A 27,248-nucleotide genomic window follows, 5' to 3' on the forward strand; every position below is an offset into this window, starting at 1 on the left:
TGGGAGAAGGAGCTTTCCTTCCATCTCCCCCACGGAAGAAAAATTGCTTTAGGCAGCAGCCATGAAATTCATTTCTCTCTGAAACATGTCTGCAGAAAGACACTTCTGTCTTGGTCAGCTCTTTTCTGGGTTTAATCAGTCGTTCCTGCTTACCACAGTGACAGAAATTTGCTTTTATTCCTGCAGTTGTGTGTGTGGCCAGGAAGAGTCAATCAGCATCTGTTCCTGCATGTGCATCATTAACAGGGTTGGGAGTTAATTTCTAATGGCAGACAATTCTTCTTTGGATTGAATTTCTACTCCTCCACCAACACACCTTGAATGCTTGTCACGTTCTTGGGGTTTATTGCTGGCTGGAGAAGGGATGGACTGAATTTAAAATCCCAGAATGGGCTGCCTGAGTTTCAAGTTTCAGGAGAAAATTGTATTTATAAGCTGAGCATGTTTGGTTTGTAACAGATTGGGCCTGTCTGAAATGCCCATATTTTATGTAGTTACAGCTATGAGTGACCCCTCACCACAGGTACGTGGGGTTACAGTGTGTAATGGATTGCACAACAGTGTCCAAATACAATTCCTTTTACTTCTGTTGGGGAAAAAATAAGGTATTCTTAGTTTGAGTGACCCCAGAAGTCAGTAAGATAAGGTAGCTTTGTGTACAGTGTCTTCTTGCAGACAGGTTACACTTTATTTTTGTGAATGTGGATAAGGCTGTTTTTAGTACTGTGCTGCTGATAAGTTCTGCCTGGAGCTTGGCTGCTGATCAGGTTCCCTCTTGTGGAGTCAGACCAGGCTGTCTCTGTCTTTTCGCTCCTCCATTTGCTATTAGCAGATCTGTGAAGTTTGTTCTGCCTTCCAGTTATCTGGCACCATAGGTGACAGATGCAGGAGAGCCAAAGCAGGCTCTCCAAATTACCCTGTGATGAGAGGGAGGAAGGTGACCTCCAAACACAGGGGGAGGGAAGAGGGGCTGCTTTTCCTCATATGTTTCTTCTTTAGCAGCTGAAGAATTTTTCTGTGTAGGTGATGAGAGCAGTCTCTTCTTGCTGAATGAACAAAAATACCAATTTTTTTGGAACAATGAGAAGAGCAGCACCCTGCCTTCCTCCCACCCCAGCCTTCCCAAACCTCCCACAGCAGCACTTGGCCTTGCAGCCTCCTGAGTCAGGAGCATCCCTGCACACTTCACATTAAAACCTTATTTATTGCAGTTCCACCCACTGCTGCTGACCACCAGCAGCTTGAGCCTGTACAAAATATGGTTGTAGCAACTGTTATCATCACTTTGAGTGTACAGCTCCCACATTATCTGTCATTTTAAGAGAAGTTGGTCAGTGGAGATGAGGAGCAAATGGCTTGTGGTTTGATGAGATGTATTTTGGTGGCTCACCAGATTGTCACTGCCAGCCAGTGGAACTGGAGAGGGAGTTTGCAGAAATTACTGCTTTGCAAATGGGAGTTGTAGGTATTCTGAACTTGAAATGGTGACTTCCAAATGACTTGCTAGGGGCTGTTTTTGGTGCACACTAACAGTATTACTGCCCAAGAACGTTTTTCCTTTTTACATGGAAGCAATTGAAGTGACTGCAGCCCCATTAAGTCTTATTTTTAGATTACAATAAGCAAGACTCTGATTAATTTAGCAGCAGGGCATCAGTGAATATTAACAGCTTAACTTGAAGGCCTGGTAGATTGATAAAGAACTAAACAGCCCCTGAGTTGTATATTAACAGTCTGGCCATGGTATAATTGAGGCTTGTGTTGGGTGGGTGTCAGCGTGGTTGATAGGCAGCACAACAGCAGAAGCTATTTGTCTTTTAAATGGGCACTTAAATTATTCAGCAGAGTAGCTGATAGTCATCAGTACATCTGAGCCACAGCTCAGTTATTCTAGGCCTGTGTGCACAAGCTCTAATTAGTTCAGGTACAGCCCTGAGCTCGCCTTGGGCAAACTCCCCTTGTCTAGAAGCAGTTTCTCAGGTGGGGTCTCCAGCCCATGAGGAGATCCCTCTCCTGTGGCCCAAGCATTAGGAATGCATAAATAAACTGGGCTGCAGATAGCTTGGGGGTGATAACCAAACCAACAGCTGGGCAAACATTTTATCTGAGCCATTCATGTTAGATGTAGTTTTACTTCCTCAGCCCACAAGAGAAAGTAAAAACGGCAATGCTAACTAGTAGCTTTATATTTTTGTTTTCTTAAGTCTTCTGTGGTTACAGGAAATTTGAGAAATTTCCCTGTGAATGTAATGTATCTAACTAGTTGTGTATGCTGTGGGATATGCTAGCCAGATAAAACTGAAAGCTTATGAACCATTAAATGTGCAGAAGGAGTTGGTAGCCACTCAGTTTCCCCTCCAGTTCCTTCTTGTTGCAGCATTAGCAATTCTGAGGTAATCACACAATGGACATAGCTCAAATTAATTAGCTAAATTGGTACCTAAAGGCAGTAAGATTTCATGCCACTTAATATTTCAATGCAAACAAGACAGGCAACTAAACATATTTAAATATGATTGGCTCATCTTCTGGAGTGGAGTATCTTATCTTTTGTTTGGGCTAAATACAACTCTCATTGTGCTCAATTTATTCTGCCATTAGCAGCAGTCTGACCTGCTATTAGCTCTGATAAAAAGTAGTCATCCCCTTCACTGAAGACCATCCTGTGGTAAGGATGTTGAAATGCAATTTAAAGGGGGAAGGAGGATAGACACACTTTGCTTTTGTACGTAATTAAGCCGTGCTAGTGATGGGAGACTTAATTACAGTGGGAGTTTATCAGCAGAGAGCTGCAGCGGTGGCCAGCAGGCTGGGATGCTGCTGGCCTGTGCACACACAGGCTGCCCAGCCTTGGAGCAGTTGTTCCAGGCTGTGAAGGGGCTCTGGCTGGAAGGTGCTGATTATTCCCAGTGTTGTGCCTGGGAAAAGTCACGGAGTTTGTGCCTCTTGGCTTTCTTCTCTTCCCCCTTTTCTTGCCGCCCGCCCTCTCCCCCCACCCTCCTTGCGAAGCAGCCCTTCTGGCTTTGTTGTAAGTGTGGTTTGTAATCATTGTACACATCCCAGATGGTTCATGAAAACTCTTTGAAATGCCATCTGCCAGGCGTGTGTCCAGCCGGCAGCCTGTCATTCTGCTCCAAGAGGAACGGAGGCGGGCTTTCCCTTCCCCCTGCCTGCCTGGATCGCAGTCGGTAACACTTGCTCAGATGTGGAGCAGGATAACAGCCCGAGCATCTGCAAGCAATCTCTGCTCCAGACAGCAACATGGAAACTTGTTGGGTTTTTTTCCTTCGCCCAGATAAGATATCCCAGCCAGTGCAGTTTTTATTTTCCCCGGGTTTGCTGCTGAGGACCAGCTGAGGTGACAAATGTTATCTCTGTGATGCAATGTTTTCCTTTTCTGTGGTGACTTTCCTAATGCTTTCTGAGTGTGTTGCAGGCACAGCTGCGTGGTTTTTTTGACTTGAACATATTCAGGAAATTAAGAACACTGAGATGAAACAAATAGATCCATTAAAATGGCTCAGAGGAATTATGGCAGAGATATAATTGTCATGTCAAATAGGCAGCCAGCACTAGTAAACTGCTGACTGCAATTTCACCGCTATAAAAATTCAGATGGAAGGAAAAAATGATTAATAAATATGCTCTGTGGGAAGATAGAGATAAAGAGAAGGAGAGGCTTTAAAAGATAAGGTGAAAGCAATCCTGAAGTTCCCTGATCTTTGTGTCTCATCAATGTGTTAGTAGTTATTGGGAAAACACAGTCCTGATCTTTGTCATTCGGCTCACATGGCTGGGGGTGACGTTTACTGATTGATGAGCAGTGCTAGAGAGTCTGATTCTCACTTCCATTGTGCTCTGGGCATGGGACAGCTACAGCATACCACTGGTCAGAGCTATTGGTGTGGCTTTTCATCCTTCTTGCTTCCCAGTCCCAGCCAGGTTCAGGAAAATGTGTCAGTGGCCACCAGACACGATGCCCTGGGGAGGGTCCTCAGAGCCCAAGTGGCAATTCAGTGCTCAGGGAGGAGATGTGGCATCTGGGCTGTGATCATGCTGGCTGCTGGGTGTGTGCTCCCTGCTCCTGGTGTGCCAGGGAGGCTCCTGAGTGAGCCTCTCTGCCTGCCTTGGGATGGAAGCACCAGCATGGGGCAGAGAGGGGCACATAGTGCAGCTCCTGCATTCCTCTGGACTAGATCTGTGAAAGAAAATTGTCTTCTCTTGCAGTCTACCCAGTAAATATTGCTGTAGCATTGCTATAAGCATTCAGAAATACAAAAAATGCAAGACTGAATCCTTTTCAAATAGGAAAGAGTAATTCTGCTGGCAGGGTACAGATATTTCCATCCCCTTCCTTACTTTTTCCCCTTCCTTCACCCATTCATAAAGCTCCAAGAGGAGGAATGATGGAAAAAAGCACAGGAATTTATAGACTCTGAAGGCTGATGGTAAATAATAAAAAAGAGAGTTTCTATTTTGAAACAAGAAATGGAGGATGTTAGAGAAAGTGGATGTCAATCAAGGAAATTAATCTAGTGATAGTCTTTCAAGGGTGTCACTCTGTCAAGACTGACCTCTTGAGCAGTCTCTCAGATGAATAGGAGATAAGCAGACTTTCCGCTTTCCTGGCACTTGAGGAAAACATTTGCCAGATGCAGGCATGGTAAATTTATGCTCTTTCAACTTCTGAGAACTGGAATCTTCCCAATTAGTTTTCAGAAGCTCAGCTTCTCTGTTCTTTCTTCTGTCCTTTTATAAAGGGTTTAAGAAATTGTATGCACTGAGAAGACACTGCCCAGGGGCCAGAAGAGTCGCTCAGAAGTGAGAAATTATGGTTTGTTGAATGTTAGGTATGGCTTCCACATCTCTGAAGTTATTCCCAAGCCAGCAGACTGGATTCAGCCACAGTATTCAGACACCTCCAACTCTGTAACTCTGGTCATTCTTCCAATATTCAGTTTCCTGTGCCATCTGTAAACCTGTCATTTGTATTTAATCTCAGATGTACAGAATCCAGAGTCATGGAAAATAAAGGCTGTTGAACAGAAATGGATCCTTATCAATGAAGCTGTGCTCAGTGACCTAAAATGCAGCATCCCAAGTCATCTTAGGAAAAAAGAAGTAATGAAATGACTCATCTTACACTGTGCTTCAGAGTGCTGTAAATTGGCCAGAAGGGACAAGAGTTTCAGAGCTGGCAGAGTGGCAGTGATCAGAGCCAGTTCTCCATGGGCACTACAGAAATTGTTGAGTGCTGGAGAGAGACTGGGTGTGACTTATTGCTCAGAATATTCCTGAACTGGAACCAGCTTGTAGGTGAACTCTGTGAGAAGAGTTTGTCAGGTTGTCTCTTCAGTGAGCGTGTGTGGATGGTGCATCAAAACCATCTCATGCTATTTTTTAATGCTGAATAAAAAATAATAGCATGAATAGCGATGAAACAGTAAGAAGAAACAAGGGAGAAATTATGTTTATGATGTGAGAGAACATTTGATGATACAGGATTAATGGAACCTGGAAAATAGTTGCCTTATCTGGTAATACAGATTGCAGTTTTAGTGAAGTATGAGAGACAATGTTAACAGCAGGAAAGTAATTGCTGGCATATTCCCAGTACCAAACTTTTCCAGCTGTGTTTTTGGACACAGAGATGAGAGATTTCTTTGCCAAAGTCTTTCTGAGAACACAAGAAACATCCCTCAGTTGTTTTGTTCTAATTGGTGCCACCAGTTCAACCTGAAATCTGTGTCTTGTTTTTACATGGGCTCCTAACTTCAAACTTCTTTTGACCCTTGTAGCTCACAGAACTGTGTTTTACACATACTCTTGTATCTTTGTGAAAATTTGTTACTGTCCCTTTTAAGTCTTGATAAGAAAACAACTCTGATAATGTTCTGATTTTCCTTTCAGGCACAACCCGCCCTCCGAGAGAAGGAGAAGTGCCTGGTGTGGACTATAACTTTCTGACTGTGGAGGAATTCCGGGAGTTGGAGCGAAGTGGGACCCTTCTGGAAGTAGGAACTTATGAAGGTATGGAGCCAGGGGCAGTGAAAAAGCACTTCAAATACCTGTAATACTTCAACCCCAATCCAACATCACATTTGCATCAATCTCACTCAAGTTAGGACCTTGTTTCCATCTCAGTGCTCTGCTTCCCTTTTCTCTGGAACCTGAGAGAGGGAATTCCAGTTTTGCTGTGCTTTCATCTTCTACCTTCAAGTTAACTGCCTGAAAAGATCAACAGTAGGCCAGGAAAATCCAATATATAATCCTGTAACATACTGGGGCAGTGTGCATTTATCCTTTGTGTCCACTAGGGCTCATCTCCTTGTTCAGTTTTTCTTTCTTCCTGCTCTTTCTCTTTCCTTGTCTCTTCCCTAAATACACTTCCTTCATCACCCAGTTGTGTGTCACTATGCAGCTACATGATGCACTGCTTTTGGGTTGTTTTTTTCCTTATTCTTGGATAATTGCTTATCACTTGGGTCATTGTGTTGATCCTTTTTACAGCACAACTTTGCAAACAACAGTACTGAGACAGCCAAGGGGCACTGAAGTGTCACCAGGGTGAGAGAGCAAAAACAGCTCCAGAGAAATGCAAGGCAAATTGGCCATTTTTAGGTATACAATAGGATTTGCGTTACTAAATCTGCAGTCTGTAGCTCCTTTAAATTGAAAACTCTTTTTGGAGTGGGTTGGGGTTTTTTTCCCTCAGGAGAACATTCAAATGTACCTCTTGACAAGACAATGAAAAGAAATACTTTACAGGTTTGAAAGTCCTTCCAGTGTACTTCAGCTCAGTCATTTCATATTTCCATTTGAAAGAAGTTTAATGGTTCTTTCTGTAAATCTGACCCTATCCTTGCAGCCGTATTCTAATTATTCTTTATAATAAGAAATATGGAATACATTTAAAAATACAAACTACACACAACTAGCCAAAAGTCTTTGAAAAATAGTCATCAAACATGAGCAGAAAAAATTGTGCCATGTGGTTTTGGTGTTCAGGGTCTGAAGAAAGAGTCCTGAAATACTGTTTGTCGACTTCTTTAAAAACTCCTTTTTAAGGGCACCTTTAAACCTTATGCTCACTCCCAGCTGCAGACCTGGTTTGCATGAAGATGCTTAATGTATAATTTGGTTTCACTCTTCCACTTCTCTGAGCTGATTAGCTCCATCAGCACCAATGCTAACGCTCCAGCAGCAGCTCTTCTCCAAAATGAGCTTTTTCCTCTCTGTGTTTCTAATTATAACACCAAATTAGTTTTCTTTGTCGTGGTGCTTGAAATAGATCAGCTGAAAGGCCTCGCCATTGCTTCCTGATCTATTTGTTCTAGTGACCTTTCCACTTGGAAAGACAAAATGGGTAAGTGTCTGTAAGCTGGCTCCTGGGACATGCTGGGAATTAGTTCTCAGGAAATGCTGAATCCACCTGGGACAGTTAGAACACGGTCATTTCACTGCTTATGTGATTATATGCAGCAGCAGCTCAACTGTTTAGGTTTCATGGCTTGCTCTTTTCCGTTGTTGGAGATGAGGTTGATTTCTCATAAGTCTAATGTGTATTTCATTTCTGTGGGTGATAGAAGTGCCTGAACTTTAAAGGAATAATTTGTCAGAAGTGCTGAGAAGCTTCTTTGCCCGTTGACATCAGTGATGCTGGTGCATTGTGGTTCTGGAGTGCTGGCCCATGGAAGGAAAAATCAATAAGAATAAAGCAAATAATGATGATGCATGTGTGCACATATGCATCAAGACACATTACTATTTGATTGCAATGTGAAATAAATAGAGTTCATTTTTCACTTACGGCTTAAAGAAATTATTTTGCTGCCTTCTGAGATTTCTTAATGGCTTTGTTGTACTTTTTTTGGGAAATCTTATTTTACAGCTGTATTGATCAAGACAGTGTTGATCTTGATTAGATCTTGGAAGATGGGATGATTCAGACTTGATGCTGCAATCACAAGTAATTTTATCTATAAAAAAATCTGCCAAAAACCCAAACCACAATGCAAGTTAGACTTTTTATGGCCAAGTCTCTGTTATTGTCCGTCTTTACAGTCTTAGATGTTTTAATTATCACTTGTTTTTGCTGCATTTTGCTGCCATATTTTTTTTAATAGGTGTTCCACTATGATAAATTTGACTGTATGTTTGATCAGTGGTGGCTTATTTTAAACCAGAGAAATAAAACCCAACACAAGGAAATGATCTTCTAGTTCTACTTGCTGTGCTGAGTAGAAATCAGAACAATTGAAGAGATGCTGTTGCTTGTGATTTAATGCTCTCAAGTGATTTAGAGATGAAGGAAGAGGAATGCTATGAAATGGACTTGTAGGGATGAGGAATGGGGAAGTTTTCATGCCAGCCACAAGCTCATGTGGCTCAAGCAGGCTGATGGGGCACTGTGGTCCCAAGGACCCTTCTGGCCTTGTAAGCATCAGCATGTGGTGGTGGAGAAGATGGACATAAAGTCACCTGGATACTGTCACTGGGAAAAATCTTACAGAAGAAGGGGCAACAGAAACATTTAATAACAGTTACTGAAGAGAATTCTGGGGAGAAATGTTAGAAAACAGGGAGGTACCAGAAGAGGGGTAATACACAGGATTTGATACTGATACAGATACTATTGATTTGGAAAGAATAAAGAACAAGCAGAAGAGAAGAGCTGAAAAGCACAAAAAAGTAGGAGAGTGTATCAGATTTTCAAAGAACAACGTGGGTTTTGAAGGTGCTCTAATTGCAAAGAGAAAGTGCAAGCTGAAAAGAGGTGTTGCTGACCTGCAGGGCTTTGTAATGCCATTATTATTTCTGCTGGTGCACTCCAAATAGGTTCCTCTGGGCAGCTTTTGATTCACATCCCAGTGAAGGCAGAGCAGGCATGGCAGCTGCTGTTCTGGTCACCTCTCATCTCCCTGGTGTGTTCTGCACCCAAAAGGCTTCAAAAAATGTAATCAGGTGGGAGAGGGCAGTGGCAAACCTTAATTCCTGGGGTTTTCAGTTTGGGTTTTAGCGTCCTGATTTTTAACCATAAAGCCCAGAAACATCATCTTTCCTCCCCTGATGAAAGCTACATGTTGATCACATGAATCCAGCAGCTGGAGCTGGAAGACCTGCCCAGAACTGTGGTGCTGCCCCAGTATTGGTGATTCTGCCCCACGTGTGTGCTGCACTCAACCCTCTCAAGCCAGTTAGAAATTCCCATTGACAATACTCATTAGGAAGGAAAATTCTTTTTAGGCTGCACATCGTCTAGGCCTTCTGGTGGATAGGAAATCGCTGTAATTGTAGTCTCAGGCATTTATTGACTGCTCCTTCAGGGCAGAAAATACTGATGGATGCATGGAAGTAATTGTGTAGGTTACTAATTATTTAGCAATTACTTCTGCATTTGAATTGCAGGCTCCCACCGGCACCCCAAGGGAGGGCTCTTTTGAGCGCAGCCACCGCTTCCAGATTTTATTCCCATTTTTTTCCCCAGCTGCTGAGTGGCCCTGGGCAGATCAGGTGGCTGCTCTATACTTCAGGTTACTGGCCTGAAGAATATTAGAACAACACTTACTTCTCTCCTCATCAATATTTCAGCAGATCCCCTGTGCTTGCAGCTATCTGCTGTTTGAAATAGGAGGGGGCGAGGGGAAGCCACGGCGTTCTGGAGGGCTGTGCTGCATTCAGGCACTCAGCCCTGCAGAGGGGAGCTGTGCAGAGGCACGCAGGGACCTGGGCAGGGGGGCTGGATTTTGAATGGGGATGGCTGGCTTTGGTGAGGATGTGTGAGTGAATGCCTGCCCAGCACCTAGTGATCCTCAAAAGAAAAAGTGCTGCACTTTATAACATGTGAAGGGTTATTACATTATAGAGTATTATCGTCAAGGCATCATCTTTCATTCTCAGGACAAGTGTTATGTGATTGCCAAGAGAAGTAATAAGTAATCTGCATTAGTCTCATGACTGAGATGTAATGGGGTGACTTGCTAACATTCTCCAAGTATATAAAACTATCTACTGGAGACAGGGTCTCCGATTGTGGTACTTAATGATTGTAATAAATTACATTAATAGTGCAGTTTGAATTTCAGCCCAAGTAGAGAGGTGTATTCAGCAACATGCTTCAAATCAAGATGCCTTAGCCTAATTTATCTGATGTGCTGGCTCTCCTTGGGCTTCTCTGCAGCAGCCACACTACCCCAGCTGCTTTAGCAAAATGGGTGGATTATTTTTGCTGGTGCCTTTGCAGCCTGTGGGTGTCACCAGCTCAGTCCCACCTGGAAATGAGAGCTGAGCCTGTGGCAGGCAGAATGTGAGGGGAAGATGGGAGAGGAAGGGTGGCAGGTGCTGGGGATGCCTGTGCAGGTGAATAACACGTTAATTAGACCCACTGATTTTTGTCTCCAGACTAGAGATTGTCTCAATAAATCATAATGGCTTCTTTAGCATCCTTATAATGTGTGACACTGAATATCCACACACGAATACCTGTGTACTGCAGAATGATTCCTCTTCTATTTTTGTCTCTTAATACTCTGCTTGCTTTTTGTCTTGTTATTTTTTAAACCACTGGTAGAGAAAAAAAGGCAACCCCTTGTTGTGTATATGCACAATTATCAGTGCTAACCAAGCATGAGTGCTGCTGTACTGAAGTGTCATCTGATAACAATGCTTCATTCTGCAAACAGCTGAAGTGGTACCTGAGTAACTCTTGTTCTCTAAAAGCAAATATTCTAATATCTGATAGGGGGTTAGAGTGGCTTTGAATTTCCTGCAGCATTCCTGACTGGCTTCTCCCTCTCTCTGCACTTTCAATAACAAGTTTTTCAGTGTGAGCTCTGTCAGAAATAGTTCATTAGCACTCACGTGTTTTAAAACAGAAACCTCAGGGAAAAGGTTCCCAAACACCTCTGGCAAAAAAAGAGATATGGTGGATTAGTTGCTTTCTTCTGAAGTTAGAGTTCAGGTTATTTCAGGCATCATTTACTGTGTAACCATAGCTTGATGTGTTGAAGGCTGTTCCTAGCAGTCCAGGCACATTTTGGCATTGGTTTTTTGGTGCAGGATGTTCTTGGGGCTCTCCAGCAGTGGCTGCTTCTTGCTGGTATTACCCAGCTCCTGTGCAGAGGCCTCCCCAGACTGCAGCATTTCCCTGCCTGCAGACTCCCTGCCACTGCCTTCCAGAGAGGGGAGGTGCTAATGGGACACATCCTCGTGGTGGGACTAGACACATAAATACTTTACTATTTGCAAGAAGTGTTTCATATTGCAATGGCTTGACAGGGTGTTTTCTTTATTCCTGCAGCCCTGTGCTAGAAGGGTGTTTCCAGCTGCTTCTTCTGCTTTCTGCATACACCATCCACAAGTGCATGTTTATTTATGTTCCCTGTGATTTTTTTAATCTATTTGAATGTGGATATAGCAGTTTATATAGCACAGGTGGTCTCATGGAACGCCCTGAGCCTCCCCAGCCCCATCCTGGTCCATGGTAACAAGGTTGTACTGTTTGTTTGTTACTTTTAGTATCATTGCTTTGGTTTAGGATTTTTCCATGCCTTAAATGTGCTTGGATACACTTATACATGAGTGCTAACAATAGCATGTGGCAACACCTAGTGATAACACAGCAAAAATGAGAATAAGTAAGAGGGATTTCTTCTGTGGGTGACTTTCTCCTGTGCTGCCACTGCCTTTAGGACACTAATTGGAGTATATGTTAAATTTCAGACCTATGTGCAGTTTGTAACAGTTTGACTTATTTAACAAGAAACCCAAACTGATCTTTCACTTAACCTCATCATTAATAACCACAAAAATTGACAGAGCATCTCCTATTTCAAGGAAATGTAAATATTGTAGGTTAATTTCTCTGAGCTCTCCTTCATTGCCTGTTTTCCTTCCGATCCAGCTGCTGCATCTGCAGCCTCCTCCTGGTTGCCTGGATACTCTGAATTTCCTCAAGGCAATTGCTAATCAATGTGCAGTTGCAGCTAGGTGAATCCTGCAGACAGCAGCCAGATCTGTCATCTAGATGTGGAAATCTGTAGCAGAATGTGATCTGGGAGGAGAACAGACAAAACACCATGGCAGGAGCTCTGTTCCCAGGAACCAATTCATCCTGTGCTAATCAGACACAAGCACTCCTGCTGGATTACATGAGCAGAAGCTCTTCTGCTAAAATTAAGGGTCAATTGTTTATGTTCTTGTACAGTGCAGAGAAGGGGAGCTGAGTCTCAGAAAATAAAACAATTACATTAATAATTGCATTTCAAGTCTTTGTGTCAAGGCCTTGTTTAATTTTGCTGCTTATCTCCAAGTGTCTTTCCCAAAATACCCATTTTCACCTAGACAGAAAGCTATGAAGTGCTTTTTGAAACATGAGCTATAATGGAGTCCTTGTTAGCACAGAGTGGTGGCTTTGAAGATGAGATGCACTTCTCATGGACACAGGGCCCTCTGTGCTGCACTGAGGCTTTTGAGATTCTTGGGATCTTTATAAAATTAGAATTCACATGTAGGCATGAGTAAATTCAGAACAAATCAGTAAATTCTTCTTGGTCCTTTGCTGAGGCACAAATGCACTCCCAGGCATAGACATCTTTCTACCAGAAAGGAGAATGCAGAGCAAACACCTACAGCTTAAAGTGACTCAAATATGTGGTTTGGGAGCACATTCTTCAATTGCTGTAATTGCACCATCACAATTAATGCTCAAACTCATGATTGACCTTGCAGTTAGCTACTCTGGACCTTACAGTTAGCTACTGTGCCTTCTTCCACCTCTCCATGTCAGCTCCCTGTCCCCACCCCAGCAGCCTCTGTGGTCTCCTTCTCCCTCTCTGCTTTAGTCCCATTCCCCTTTTGAATCTGTTTGATTTTGCCTCTCTTCTTCTGCATTTCTAATTCCAGGAGCAGCATCTTGGCTGGATGGAGTCCTTTCAGCCCAAATGGAATTGAATTCAATGGTGTGAATTCAAGGGTTTTATGGAATAGATTCATAGATATTTTACTTAACTAGTTGGTGTGTTTTTGTGAATTCTATTTTAAATTTCGGGTCACACAAACAATTTAAGGTGAATTTACTGCCCATCAGGGGAATACTTAATAAGAATGCTTTGTTATTTGAAATGTAAGACAGATTTTCCAAAAGCAACACTGTCTGTCAAGAGAACTTTCTTTTTAAGTTTTAGAAAATTTGCTTTAATTCAGGACAGGGTGGAAGCTGCTGTAGATTGCTTTCATTGATTGTGATCACTGCTTGAATTGGCAGAGCAGGAAGTGTTATGATGATGAGAACTTGTCTTATTGTTGTGATAAGCTGTTACCAAAGTCTAATTACTGGTGTGATGCTAAAATGTGTAAGCTGCCGACACTTAAGGAGATGAAAAGAAACTAACTCATTCCAAATAGCTCTTCTGTTTGGGGTTTTTCATTATTATTGTTATTTTTGTGCACTCTCCTGAGTGGTGCTTCAGAGTGCATGGATTAAGTCATGGATTTGGCTGCAGATGCTGCCATCAAACTTCAGCTGTGGTTAAGTAAGTTTTAAGCACCAAGGGACTGAATAAAATAATGGTTAGTGAAAAGTGCTGACGAGGGATTCAGTTAATGGTGTGTGCATCTGTGGAGTGAGTGGGTTGTTATTAGCTATTAATTCAGGTGCTGGAGGCAGGATCCAAGTGTGATTAAGAGCAGGGTAAGGGGTAGAGGCCCAGTTCCCATAGGAATTGCACATGGGAATGTGCCATTCCTGCCACACTGGCTGCTTCAGAGCTGGCATTTCCACAGAAAAGTAGAATTTCCTGCAATCTTTTCCTGGAAATTTCCATTGTCTGGGGGACAGAGACATCCTGGTGGGGTCAGAATCCTCAGAAGTTTTGCAGAGCTTCACCTGAGCTCAGCACCCTGGGGAGTCCTGCCCTAACTGCCGTGCTGACTTCAGAAAACGTTTTGGGATCCTCTGGGATGACAGATGCTTGTGTATGCACATGTAACATGCTGTTAATAATTAGAGCTGATTGGATATTCAGTACAAATTACACTGGCTATGAAGTTAGCCCCTTCTTTGGGCTTACAAGTGGCTCACAAAACACTGTTAAAGCCTATTTTTAAATGTATGTTTCTTCATAAACATTGATAGATTTAATTTGAACGAATAATGTCAAGTCTGAGTGTTGTAAAACTCTTGCTGGGCTGTTCACTGTCAGTTGTTAATGGAGCATGTTTGGATTTCTGAGTCACAGTGTAAATATTTTCTATTTCCAATGTTGAGGATGAAACATGAGGTTTGATGATTATTTTTACCAGTCCCCCCTAATAGTGTGTCTGCTCCCACGCCCAAGCCCACATGCCATGTCTTCAAAAATAACTGCTTAAAGAAGAGAAATAGGGCTGACTGCATCCAGCAAACACGAGGGAAAGACAGCATTTCCATTTTCTCTCACTTTCCATGTCACCTGGAAGATGGGTTGGAGCATTCTTTTAAAGATTTTCATCATGAGCTGGGTTATTTCCCCAACCTGTTTGTCCTTGTGGGAATCTGAAGGAAGAGCTCTGATTTTTTCGAATATTGACTCAGGCTTAATCTGCCTCCTGTGGTGAAAAAAGAAAAGTTCAGCCCCAGTGGCTACATTTCCCAAAAACCCCACACACGGAGAGCCATGCTCAAATTCATATTTGCTCTTTTTATATGCTCATTTATATTTACAGGGATCTTCTAAGACAGCACACTGTCTTGGTAGAGAGTAATTATTCACTAATGTTAGTACCAACAACCATGGCTGGTTTGAAAAATGACTCATGATTTTGGTGTAAGAAATCCTGAAATACTTCAGAGAAGCCTGCTTTTCTGTTGAGGAACAGCTCTCTGTGGACTGGTAGGAACTCCAGCTTTGCTGTTGCTAGAGGAACTGAAGGGGAACAAAATTCGAAGATATAATCATACATTTCTCCTTAATTGGAGGAGGGATGGTGCCATCTGTGCTTTGCTGTTGTCCGGGGGAAATAAAACCCACACTATCAACATCTATATATCCCCTTCATCCTCCTTGTTGCATCCATCCTAAAGAATTTAACCAGTAAAAACAGACCCAAAATAACTTCTGCATAAAATAGTGATGTGCAGTGCTATAAATAAAAGTGATTTTCATGTGTATGGCACACACATGGCTCTCTCTGCTTAGCAGTTAATATCCTTAGAAAACTTTTATTTTTCTCTAGAAAACCAAACAAAGCAACAACCTAAAAAAAACCCCAAAAAACCACAAAATCCCAGAGTAGTGGTGTTCTTCATGAAAAAGAGGATAGATGGGAGCAAGGTTAATTATCCTTTTTTTTTTTTGCCCACCTACGTTTGTATTTTCCCTTTGCACTCCCTCTCCCCCATTCCGCCTCTTTTTGTATAAAACAGTTCTGCAGTATTTAGAGCATAAGAATTATTTCTCTAGCAGAAACTGCAACCTGCTTGCAGAGCCTCTGTACCCATTAGAGGCTCTTTCCAGAAGCAGTAATTTCCTTCTCCCCATAAATTATGCATCAATGTACATTTAAGATTCTGAGATGATGAACAGAAGATGAAAGCGCCGCTGCTCCCGTGGAGCTGCATCCACGTCCTTGTGTACAGGCTGGAGCACACCTTGTTCAGACAAACCTGCACGTGTTGCTGTCCTGCTACTCCGGCTGGAACAGAGCTGGGAGCTGCTCTGGCTGCTTGGGCCTCTGCCCTGTGAGAAATACCTTCACAGAATCACAGAATGATGAGGTTGGAAGAGACCTCTAAGATCATCGAGCCCAACCTATGCCCTAACACCTCACCTAGACTATAGCACCAAGTGCCATGTCCAGTCTTTTTTTAAACACATCCAGAGATGGTGATTCCACCACCTCCCTGGGAAAAGCATTCCAGTACTTTGTTATTCTTTTGGTGGATTTTTTTTCCCTAATATCCAACCTATACCTTCCCTGACATAGCTTCAGGCTGTGTCCTCTGCTTCTGTCAGTGCTGCCTGGTGGAAGAGACCAACCCCAGCTGTCTACAGCCTCCCTTCAGGAAGTTGTAAAGAGCAATAAGTCACCTCTAAGCCTCCTCTTCTCCAGACTAAACAACCCCAGTTCCTTCAAACATTCCTCATAGGGTTTATGTTCCAAGCCCCTCACCAGCCTTGTTGCCCTCCTCTGGATGCACTCGAGCATCTCAACATCCTTCCCAAACTGAGGGGCCAGAACTGGGCTTTTCACCTCACAGGAGGCAGAGAGGGGGAATGATTGCTAGTGTTTCCTTTTCCCAGATGGACTCTGCCAGTGCAAGTCAGGCTGATTCCAGCTCCTGATGGGTCCTGGTGATCCTCCTTCCAGGAGGAGCTGCTCCAGGATCCTGCCAGGCTCAGGGGTGAGGCTGGCTGGCCTCTTCCTGGGTCTTCTATTGTTAAGAAAGGGATTGTATTTTTCCTTTTACAGTCAGTGGGAATTTCACCAGGCTGCCACAACTCCTCAAATATGGTGGAAAGTGGTGTAGCAACTCCATACAAGTTCCCTGCAGATGCACCTCATCCTTCCTGTGGACCTGTGCACCTTCAGGTTCCTTAGATGGTCTCAAACCTGATCTTCTCCTACAGTGGCTGAGAAAATATGTACTGAAAAATTGAAAAATAATGCTTTCAGGTTATATATAGCATATGGAGATCAATGAAGAATGTAAATAAATGTATGTTTTAGAGAAGAATTTTGCACTGTTGCCACGATTGAACTATAAGTGAAACAGGGCCAGTGAATACCTCTGTGCTGTGCTGGCATGAATGAACATGCACTTATTCTGTGTCTCTTCCATGGTCACTTTAAAATGGCAGGGAGGCAGCCCAAGCACTCTGCACTGTTTCCATCACAACTGGTGATGGATTCTGAGCATGTGTTGGCATAACCCCGTGTGCATCTGTGTCCCTTCAAGCTTAGCTTTAAGGTCTGGGTCTTCACTTCTACCCAAGTTGACCGAACTGCTGAATTTCCTCTTTGAACAAAGCCATGTGGTATCTTTCCTTTTCTCTCCTTTGACTAAGTTTTCTTTTAGAGAGAAAATAGTGTTTGCTTTCCAAATGCAACATCCCCCCTAAAAGAACCTGTGTACTAAAGCAGGCCATCGAGCCTTTCATCACTTCTCTTGGTGATAGCAGTCATGAATTTTTTATTTTCTGCAGGGCTCACTCCAGATCTGCCACAGCATTGTGTGGGTGCACACATGTAAAAAGGCTACTAATTGAAATTCAGATGTAACGAGATGAAGTTTTGCTATTCACCATGACTGCCTTTTGTTTTAGCCCATGTACGCTCAGTGCACCTAAACAATACAACCATTGCTTCTCCTTTTAGATTTGACAAGAATAACTAAAAAGGCAAGAAATATTTCTGTGTCTGCTTTAGAGATGAAGTATGCACCCCCAAAAATGGGAATGGCACGTGTTAGCTTCTTTATATACTTATCTGTGGGGAGGGACAGAAATTTTAATGGAACTGTAAAGAAAATGAAATGGAAAACTTACTGCTATAAACTGTTCTCTTTTGAAGATGCAAATGTGTCTCTATTGCCTAGGTAACTATTATGGAACGCCGAAGCCTCCAAGCCAGCCCCTCAGTGGGAAAGTGACTTCCACCAATGCTTTGCAAAACCTGCAGTCTGGCTCCAAGCAGTCGACTCCAAAGCGAACCAAGTCTTACAATGATATGCAAAATGCTGGCATAGTGCATACAGAGAATGAGGAAGAGGATGATGTACCTGAAATGAGCAGTAGCTTCACAGGTAAAGCAAAAATATTGCTGTCCTTCAGTTAGAATACGTGGGGAAGGTTTTTGGAGGGTATTTTGAAGAGGGGGTGTTGTTTTTAATGTGTTTTCTGAAAAGCTGTCAGTGTCAAACGGGACTGGCTGACACCTGAGTGGCAGATGCCCAGGTGTGGTCAACCACATGCACAGCTGGGCCTTTCCAAAAAGCCCTTGTGGGATTGAACTGGTTGAGACAAAAATGTGGTAAAGTTCAAATCCATTAATTGCAGAAAGGTCAGGGAACAGTTGAGCTATGGTTGACAGCAACAAACAGTATGAAATGACTCAACCAGGTTTACATTTGAAATTAATCATTGCTCCTTCCTAAATATGTTGCTGTCCTTTATCCTTCCTTGCATCTAGAGCTGCCCATCACATACAGTTACTGTCCTAGGTCCTCTTCTCCAGGTACCTCCCAGCACATGGAGTGCTGCTTGCTGCAGGAATGAGATCTGGAGCATGGATGCAAGTTCTGTTTTTCATGAAGTTCTTGTGTCCTGCTAAACACAGATCTTGGCTGCCATCAAGCCTGAGCTGAAAGATCACTGGAAACCTTTGCAATCTCAAATCAAGTGCTGTGCGGGCAAATTCAGAATAAAACACCATTGGAGATCCACTGAGTTTCCACAGAAATCAGCTGGAAGTTTGTGAAGCTCTGAGGGGCAAGAGCTCTTCCCCATGTCCCTAGTATTTGTTAGTGCTTAGAGCATTGTTACCTCAGCTCAGTTTCAAGCCCTGAATTCATCTTCAGGGCTCCTTTTGAGGCAGGTGCTGAGCAAGTATTATCCACACCTTCAAGCCTTTCCCAGCTGCTCGCCTTGGGAGCTCACCATAACTGGCACCCAGTCCTTTGTCCTCTGATCTCTTTCTATCACTATGAAAATTTCCCTTCCCAGCCCCTGATGAGTCAGAAGATCTGTCCTGCCACTCCCACCTGCCAATGTCCTGGCTCTAATATCTGGAGCTTTAAAAGGGTTTAGACTGAGATTTAGTTTTGGTCCTCTGCAGGCCAAACTATCGAATGGCTTTTGAGGGTTGTACTCTTTTTTGGCTGCTACCTGCTACATTTCCAACTCAAATTGCTTCTAACCAGCCTAATTTCTCCAGGTTAGAATTCCTGTCTCTGCTTACCAGCTCATTGACAAACCAAGTGTGGTTTCTTGCATATTGTGACATGACAGCAGCCTCAGCCTTTGTCACGGGATCTGAGTTTGGGAAGGAGCTAATGGGAGATCTGTTATTTGATTTCCTTTCTGCCCATCTCAGTTTGGTGTCCCTGAAGTAGCTGGAGCATAATTTCTCTTCCTTGTTTTCCTTTGCAAGATGAAATACTAGAAGATGCAGATCATTTGTCACAATGTTATCACACCCTGGCCCCTTGCCTTCATTAAATGAGCACAGAATCAGGAAGAGAGTTATTTCTCATATACCAAAGTGATTCCTTATGCTTATTTCACATGAAAGTGTGCTAGCCATATTAAAATCCTCCTGCTTCTCTAGGAGACCTCTGGGTAACTTGTGTTTTCCAGATTTTGGCATGTTTGTACTCTCAGTTTTTCGCTGGCGATGATTCTTTCACGCTTCTTTATGTTGTCATCTTCTACCTAAAAATATCAAACTCCAGGAGGGCTGAAAAGCAAGCACTGAGGGTACTGGTATAGTCTGGATGTTTTTCTTCCTGTTCCTCCTAGTGTTCTCTTTTGGTAATGGCAGCACACAGACTAGAATGATGAAGGAGCTGTTTCCAGGGCCGTGGGCTGTGAACTGAGGATGTCCATGGTCTCGGGTGTGGAGAGCAGGGAAGGTCCTGTCTGTGAAACCCCTTCAGCCCCAGTCCTTGGGGACTTGGCAGAGGGTGACACTGATCTCTGTTTTTTGCTCAGTGCATTGTCAAACTGTGCTTGTACTGATGTTCTCAGGGGATGTGGAAGTACTGCCATAAATTTTCAACACCTTCAAGAGCCAAACAGAGGAAGTCCCTTTGGTAGACAAAGGGTTCATTTTAGCATTTGTCCATTGTTGCCAAAACCTCTCTGTGAAGGAGTGAGGGCACAGACCTGCTTATTGGGGAGCGTTTACTGTCATTAGTGATGGGAGGGGATGAGCAGCATTGTTTCATGGATACAGCTCAAAACTGCATGGATACAAGCATCAGAAATATTTCCTTAGAGGGAGAAGGGCCAGATACAGCATAAAATACTCCTGACTGACTTTGACTGGAAGGGTGCTGTGATGAGCCTTGGAATAAACCTCCTCAAACAGCAAGAATGGGCACTAGTGAGCAGCAACACGTGGACACATGGTACAGTGCTGACATTCATTTTAATTTTTAATTTAAATAATACACTGCACTGAAGACACTCACCATTAGCTTGTTGACTTTGAGCTTCTGACAACATTTTGCGCTTGTAAAATCTCTTTTGATCATTCTTCAAACAAGAAATTTTATCCTCCTAATCCTGTCCCACAGTTGGCACTGCAGGGATGAACCTGTAAGCCTGCTTGAAAGCACACTGAACTCCTCTACACCAATGAGCCCTCCTCAGATAGCTTGGAGGAATTTGGTACCTCAGCAGGGCCCTGCTGGAGCTGATCACAGCTCCTGGTTTGTTTGGCTGGCAGAGGGTGTGTGGGCAAGGAGAGCTCGCCCCTGCTGCCTCAGAGACTGCCGGGGCTCTGCCCTCGCTCCATCTGCTGCCGTGTCTCGTGAATTAAAAGGCAAGGAGAGGAAAACTGGCAGGATAAACCTGGAGGAGCAAACTGGGGAAGGAAAGGACTGATTGTCACTTGTATCACCGTGTGTTTGTCCCACAGCAGAGTCTGGTGACCAGGACGAGCACAGCGCGCGCATCGGGAGAGAGGCAGCGCCCGCGTCCGCGATTGAGAGGCACACCCACGTCCCCACCACGGACCCATCTCAGAGCCTCCCCCAGTACCTACCTCCTGCAGCCGAGGATAACCTAGGTCCTCTGCCAGAAAACTGGGAGATGGCCTACACGGAGAACGGAGAAGTCTATTTTATAGAGTAAAGCACATTTTTGTTGTTCTGATTCCATCTCGCCGCCTCTCTTTGGGCATAAAGTGAACCTCCATGGATGTGTTTTGTGTGTGTATTAAATATTTAGTGTATACAGTTAGGTTGCAGAGCTGTTAGTTCTTTACTGCTTCTGAAGGGGGTTTGCATTTCCTGATTGGATTAACATCCAAATTACTCCTGAGTTCCAAGGCAGAGGGAATTGCTTGTTTTATGAGGGTAGTTACAAAAGCAACAGACACTTATAAAATACAGGCCAGTTGTTTTCACGGGTGGAATGAAAGCTCCTAATTGGAAGGGCTGAGACTTCATTGTGTGCATAATGCAGCAGAGGGGATTCCTCCAGTCCTGGGCAGCAGAGACAGGGATGGACTTTGTGTGCTGTCCCCTCATCACAGCAAAGGGGCCAAACGTGTTAATGCTCTCCAGTGGCTTGCAAAAGGTACAGCTCAGTGCAGGGTATGCACAGCAAGTTTGGAACACCTCAAGCTCTGCAGTCTTTGCCTAAGAGCTGATTGCTGTCAGCAGTTTTATGATGATATTGATTTTTTTCATGCCATAAATAATAGTCTCAAATTATACTTGTCTAAATTTATTGAGGTAGGAGTAACTTATAAAATAGTAGCTGTTAGTGTAAGAGATGTCTTGCACAGAGTTTAGCTAGACATTAACACTCAATTAGCCTTTGAAACTCAAACCCTTAGCTGCCAAGTAGAAGAGGGGTTGAGGAATTGATTTTGGATTTGATGGTCTGTTTAATGCAGTTGTGGAAACCCTACCAGAAGCCAATGCCCAGTTACTGCAGAAGAACTTCCTCTGTTAATTGGCCCTGTCTCCTGTGGAGAGTTACACCAGATCAGGGCTGTGAGGGCAGCAGTCCTGCCTCATCATCAGGAGAGGAGACTTTTGGACAGGGCCAGGGCAAGGTTCAAGAGCAGGTTTTCTCTTGGCTCCAGTGGCAAGGGAACACATGAGAGAAGATTGCCAGAATATCTGAGGATCTGGGATGGCTTAGGGCACCGCAGCAGCCCTTCTTCAGCTGGGAGAGGGCTGCTCTGAAAAAGGCCATTTTCCAGGGCTCTCTCAATTACCTGGAGAAGCTCCAACAGTCCCTGAGTGTAAGACAAGGTCAGAAGAAGGCAGAATGCAAATTCTCATCAGATGAAACCAGGATGAGTACATTACCCTGAGCATGGCTTTCTCCCCTCACTGTGTCCTCAGGATGCCTCGTTATTTGATGTACTCTCTGCCCTTTATATAGAGAACAGCCTAATAGCCTGTTCAGCCTGCCATTTTCCTCCTTGGAGGAGGACAGATGATGAGCAGTAAATGCTGCCCAAGCAGTCAGTTGCTCCCCTTTTTGACCCCACAGGGGCCCCTGCTGTCCTTCCTTACAGGTGCTTCCATCAGGGGTTCCGCTGCCGCCACCGATTTCCCCAAACCCACCCCCATGGCTGCTGGGTCTGTGGTCTCTGAGCAACACAGGACTGCAGCACCTCTAAATAATTTGTCAGGAGAATCATGTGTGTGCTGGGAAAACACAGCCTGTAGCATAGGCCTGTGTGATGTGAAGCTCTGGGAGCAGCACCCGCTCCCTCCCTGCAGTGCGGTTTGAGGAGATGCTCCCATGGGGCTGATTTTGTGCATGAACCTGCTGCTGTGGATGCAGCCCTGAATGACTGCAGTTCTATTAATTCTGAGGAAACCCTGAGCCTAGAAACCATTTAGCTTGATTTGTATCAGATTAAGAAAGTGAACTAATGAGCAGTGTGGACCCAGGCTGGCTCAGATGTCTGTTCTAGCATCTGTGGTGCTTTGGGTATCAAGTCAGGGTGCTGAAGGGAGCAGCATGAGCATCTTGCACAGAACCAGTGCAGGTCCAGTGGGGCCAGGGCTGTGTGTCAGATAGCCAATCCTGATCTAGCTGGAGGTATTTTGTTCTTGAGATATGTTTCTCTGGTGCTTTAATTGAGATTTTCATTGTCCCAGTGCCCTGTTTCATTATCTGTGCATGTTACAGGTCTAACACAATCCTTCCCACCTGAGAGTGTGATCTGAAAGGTGTTTAGCTAAATTTGCTGTGCCTCAGCAAACTACACTGTTGTGAGCCTTTGCTTAGCAAGTATAAAATTGCGAGAAATATGCAAATATTCTATTGCTCTCCTCCCACCACCCTCCTTCTCAGCTAGACTGCAGACTTGCTTATAAGTAAGGTGGCAGAGCCCCTCTGCTTTATTTTTGTTAATTTTCCTGACTTGCTGAATTTCTGCCATTCATTTTTCCAGGTGCTGATCAATTGCTCTGAAGCACACATAAGGATTAAATACATTTGCTCATCCTGCCTTGGGAGGGCTGGGTAGTAGGATGTGTAAAACAAGGACCTTTTATTTACTCATTCAGATCCTGGGAGCAGGGCTGGCCCCTTTTCTTGCAGTACAATACAAGTTTGCTGGTTGGTTGTTAGCTCCTCAGGGATCGTGGCCCTCATTACAGGGCCCCTCATGAGACTGTTGTGAGGCTAAAATTCAGTTTGTAAACCTCTTTGAGACCTTGAAGGAGAAGAAAATGGCATTACTACACTATTGAAACTTAAAACTGTTAAGCAGTGTTAGAGGCTAAGCTAGATAAGTGATTCCTCAGGGACTGCAGGTTGTGGCTAAGATGACACCAGGTTGTAGAAGAGGCATTTTATTATCAGATTGTCTGCTTATGCAAATGAAATTATGGGAGAAAATAACTTCTAGAAAAATGTATTTTAAGCCTGTTTACTATGCAACCTTCACCGCTGGGACTGGCATCATGAGGCTGTCAGGGGACTTGTGGAAAGGAAGAGTTGAAAGTAAAGCTGCTCAACTTCCATCAAAGGCTTAGACAGAACATTTTTATTTGTGTAATTGTAAAGTTTTCAGTCAAAATCATTTTTGACTAATGCTTGGGTCAACTCTAGACATGTCAAAGGTCTTTTGTAGGAACAAAACTCACTGAATAATTTAGTAAGGAAGGGAAACTCCTGCCTTTATCTCAGAGACACCTCTGGGAATTAAAAACAAGCCACCAAAGACAAACAATTTGGAAATTAATATTCTAATATTGCAGCATTCACTTGCCTCTTTCCAGTCAGGAGTGCTGATTTGTATATTTTTACTTGTTACCTTTGTGTTTTCATTGCCAAAGTTCTTGTGATTTGGTTGACTAGTTTGCACATCATCAAATTGTAGAGCTGTTTCTTTGAATCAAAAGTATGCCTCCAGGTCTGTTGAATAATAAAGAGGATATATACTTTTATGTCATGGATACTTCAACTCTGCTTTATTAACAAAGGTTGTATTTCTGTTTTTGGTTTCCAGCCATAACACAAAAACAACATCTTGGCTAGATCCACGGTGCCTGAACAAACAGCAGAAGCCTCTAGAAGAATGTGAAGATGATGGTAAGAGACTGAAAATAGTGACATAATACTGTGTTTGGTCCATTCCTAGATGACATTTTTCCTTTTCCTTCTCTCTTTCTAATAACTAGTATTCAGAAAAACTTTTAAAAATTTGAAAAAGATTTATTAGGAAGTACAAAGAGACAATATCCATAATGTTGTAAAATTGCCGTGAATGTGTAAAACAGCCACTGAGGTGCCAGATCATTTAATAAAAATCAAGGAGGTGCTACAAGTAAGTTTTTGCAAAGGCATTTGAAAAGCCACTGATGCTGAACAAGACTCAAAGCTGTCTGACATGTTTGCTTCTTGGATCTCTGTGTGGGAGGGAGTGACTGAGTCTCTGTGTGCTCCGCTGTGTTCCGCTTCAACCTCCTGCTTCACATGGATTGAGAGAGTTCTGTTGCTGTTTCCTTGTTTGAGCAGAAATAACTCAATTGCTTCACTTGTGCTGTTAAATGCTGACGGTCTGCGCAGTGTCGTGATTGCTGAAACAAGTTCCATTTGAAAGTGTAAATTTCTGACGCTGAAAATTTTGCACTGAGATTTGGTATTCCTTGAGATGTTGGAAATGCAAGCCACTGTCCGATTTAGAGCAGCCAAATGCAGGAATGTTAAAGGAGGTCCCTTCCTGGCCTCCTTAACAAGATGTTGGAAGAAAAAGTGAATTATGAAAATAACTTAAATGTTTGGGAAAACCTGTGAGGGAATTTTGGTCTACTGACCGGGAAAGGTGATGGAATTGAAATACATAATCTTGGGTAATACAGTTCTGTCATGGTAGACACTTCTTAAAAATTGAAGGGTTTCCTTCATCAGTGAGGGTGCTGTCCTTGTAAAATCAGTTTTCATAATACAATGAACCACCTACTGGTGTCAGTCATCACAATAAAAATCACAACTTTATTTCAGAAAAGAATCAGCTCAATCCCTTTTCACTGTTAGGTTCAACTCTGGCCTCCAGAACTGCTGGTGACTGTTTTTACACATGTAGTAGTGTTTCACCCTCTCCTACCTTTCACTTGTGAGATTTTGCAGGGTGTGACAATTTACCTCTGCCGTCTAGGCTGCTGTGATGAAGCAGGTCACCAACTTGCTCTAGAGCACAGTGCAGGATACCCTCAAACCACAGGGATGTGCCAGGCAAGGAGCAGCCAGCACCACAAGGCTGCAGAGGGTGGCTGAGCTCCTCTGTTACACAGTTTGAAGTCTCCTCGCAGAAGGGAAAGTCTTTCTCTTCTCCTCTTAGCAATTATAAAGCAAACATTGGAATAATTTGTTTAATTTGGAATAGAAACATACAGCTGGTATTATTGTATTTCATTGAGTTCATCATTTTGGAGAGCAGTGGCATCTTTGTTTATCAACTCCTTAAAATCAGCTAATTTCATCTTCCCACACACCCCTTCACTTCATTCACCAAGTTGCTCATTAATGGATATTTTTAATATTCACTAGTTAAACCAGTTGCTTCATAGTTACAGTAGTGCTCTGCAGTGCTTTGCTTGGCTGCTATAATCTTGCTTAGCACATAAGAATAATTATGTTTTAAAAAACAGGGAGGAGAGAAGGTTAGGTTAGTTTTTCTTTGCCACAGAAGCTGGATGGTTTTTGGCAAGGGTCACTGTTGTGTGTCATTCCTTAAGAGTCAGTGGGATGACTCCTCTGTTTTGTCTGGTGTGTGTGCATGTGAGTTGCCAGGCTCATCCCACCCTCTTTATGGATTTTATAAATGTTAGATATTGTTTCAGATTTGTTTGGGTGCAGCTGCCTTGTGCTTTTTTTTCATCAGGATACGTGTCCCTTTTTACTTGTTTCCCATTGTTTAGGCTATCAAAGGAAATTGCAATTTGTATTTCACACTAATGGTCCCAAACAACTGCTTTGATAGAATATTTTGCAAAGAGGTCATGGAATTAGTTTTTTGGGTGTCCAGATGTTTCAACCCTACAACCTCTGTTTGCTTCTGTCGTTCATTTATGTGGCTTAAACTTTGCTGTACTGGGTCCAAGATTGTTTTTACCATCTTTGTTCTGGTTTTGTCACCATCTTTCATTTTCAGACTGCATTATTATTATTTATAGGCCAAGCAATACTTTAATCATCTGTGTCACTGTTAACTTATGAATATGGAGCAGATAATGATAAATGGAGCAACAGCGAATATTGATGGCTTTGTGTCTTTGAAAAATTATGTGATCTTTGTCCCAGGTGCCCTGCTAAAACTGGTGCATTCCTGTCTGTGCCTCACCAGTGCATCTGGACTGGGGGTCTGTGCCTCCAGTAAAACAAGGCTTCATGCCTATCTAAATCATCTGAGTAGGACAGTGAGGTCTGTTGGACCTTGTGTGCACATAAATTTAGATGTTTTCTTGGAAACCTTGCTACAGTAGTCCTTGTTTAGGTGCAAGCTTTTCCTGTCAGACTCCCTCATTAGTTTCCAGGTCTGGCCTTCTGATAGATCCATGTGTCTGTAAAACAGATTGCAAAGGTTGGACTGTAGGATCTGAGGGAAAAGCCTCACTACAGTGAGAACATCACAGTTTCATGACTTTGCCATATCAAACCATGACATGGAAATAGTCCATTGATGAAGATGTTTTGAGAGTGCAAGAACCACTTTTTTCATTATCTGCATCAGATCCATCAATATTCTGATCACTAGAGCGTGCTAAATGGGAAGCTTGGGCTTGGTGTGTAGAAAATTAGTGCTGGTTCTGCTGTTTGCTCTAGGGAATTTCTTGCTTGGGGCTGGTATCTGAAATTTTCTTTTAATTTTTTCTGTCTCATTTACTGCTCTTCCCTTGGAGAAGAAGGGGTGCACACGGAGGAACTGGACAGTGAACTAGGTAAATCATCCATCTCTCATTTTGATATTTGACTTCAACTGCACTGTTTTGAGCCTTTAATTACTTTCTTTCTTCTTTGTATCATTTTGCATCTTTCAGGTTTTATTTTTTTATTTCAATAGGAGTAATT

At 43.1% G+C, this 27,248-nt stretch overlaps 1 protein-coding gene across 1 annotated transcript in view; it reads left to right on the forward strand.

The window, feature by feature from the left end:
- Nucleotides 1–27,248, forward strand: part of MAGI1 (membrane associated guanylate kinase, WW and PDZ domain containing 1) — a 285,863-nt gene that overhangs the window by 192,073 nt on the left and 66,542 nt on the right. Inside the window, 5 exon segments of the mRNA XM_031056336.1 lie at nt 5,911–6,030; nt 17,576–17,782; nt 20,620–20,830; nt 24,187–24,269; nt 27,080–27,118. Coding sequence (XP_030912196.1) covers nt 5,911–6,030; nt 17,576–17,782; nt 20,620–20,830; nt 24,187–24,269; nt 27,080–27,118 — 660 coding nt within the window.

Source organism: Geospiza fortis, unplaced genomic scaffold (assembly GCF_000277835.1).
Source record: "Geospiza fortis unplaced genomic scaffold, GeoFor_1.0 scaffold70, whole genome shotgun sequence".
Taxonomy (NCBI): Eukaryota; Metazoa; Chordata; class Aves; order Passeriformes; family Thraupidae; genus Geospiza; species Geospiza fortis.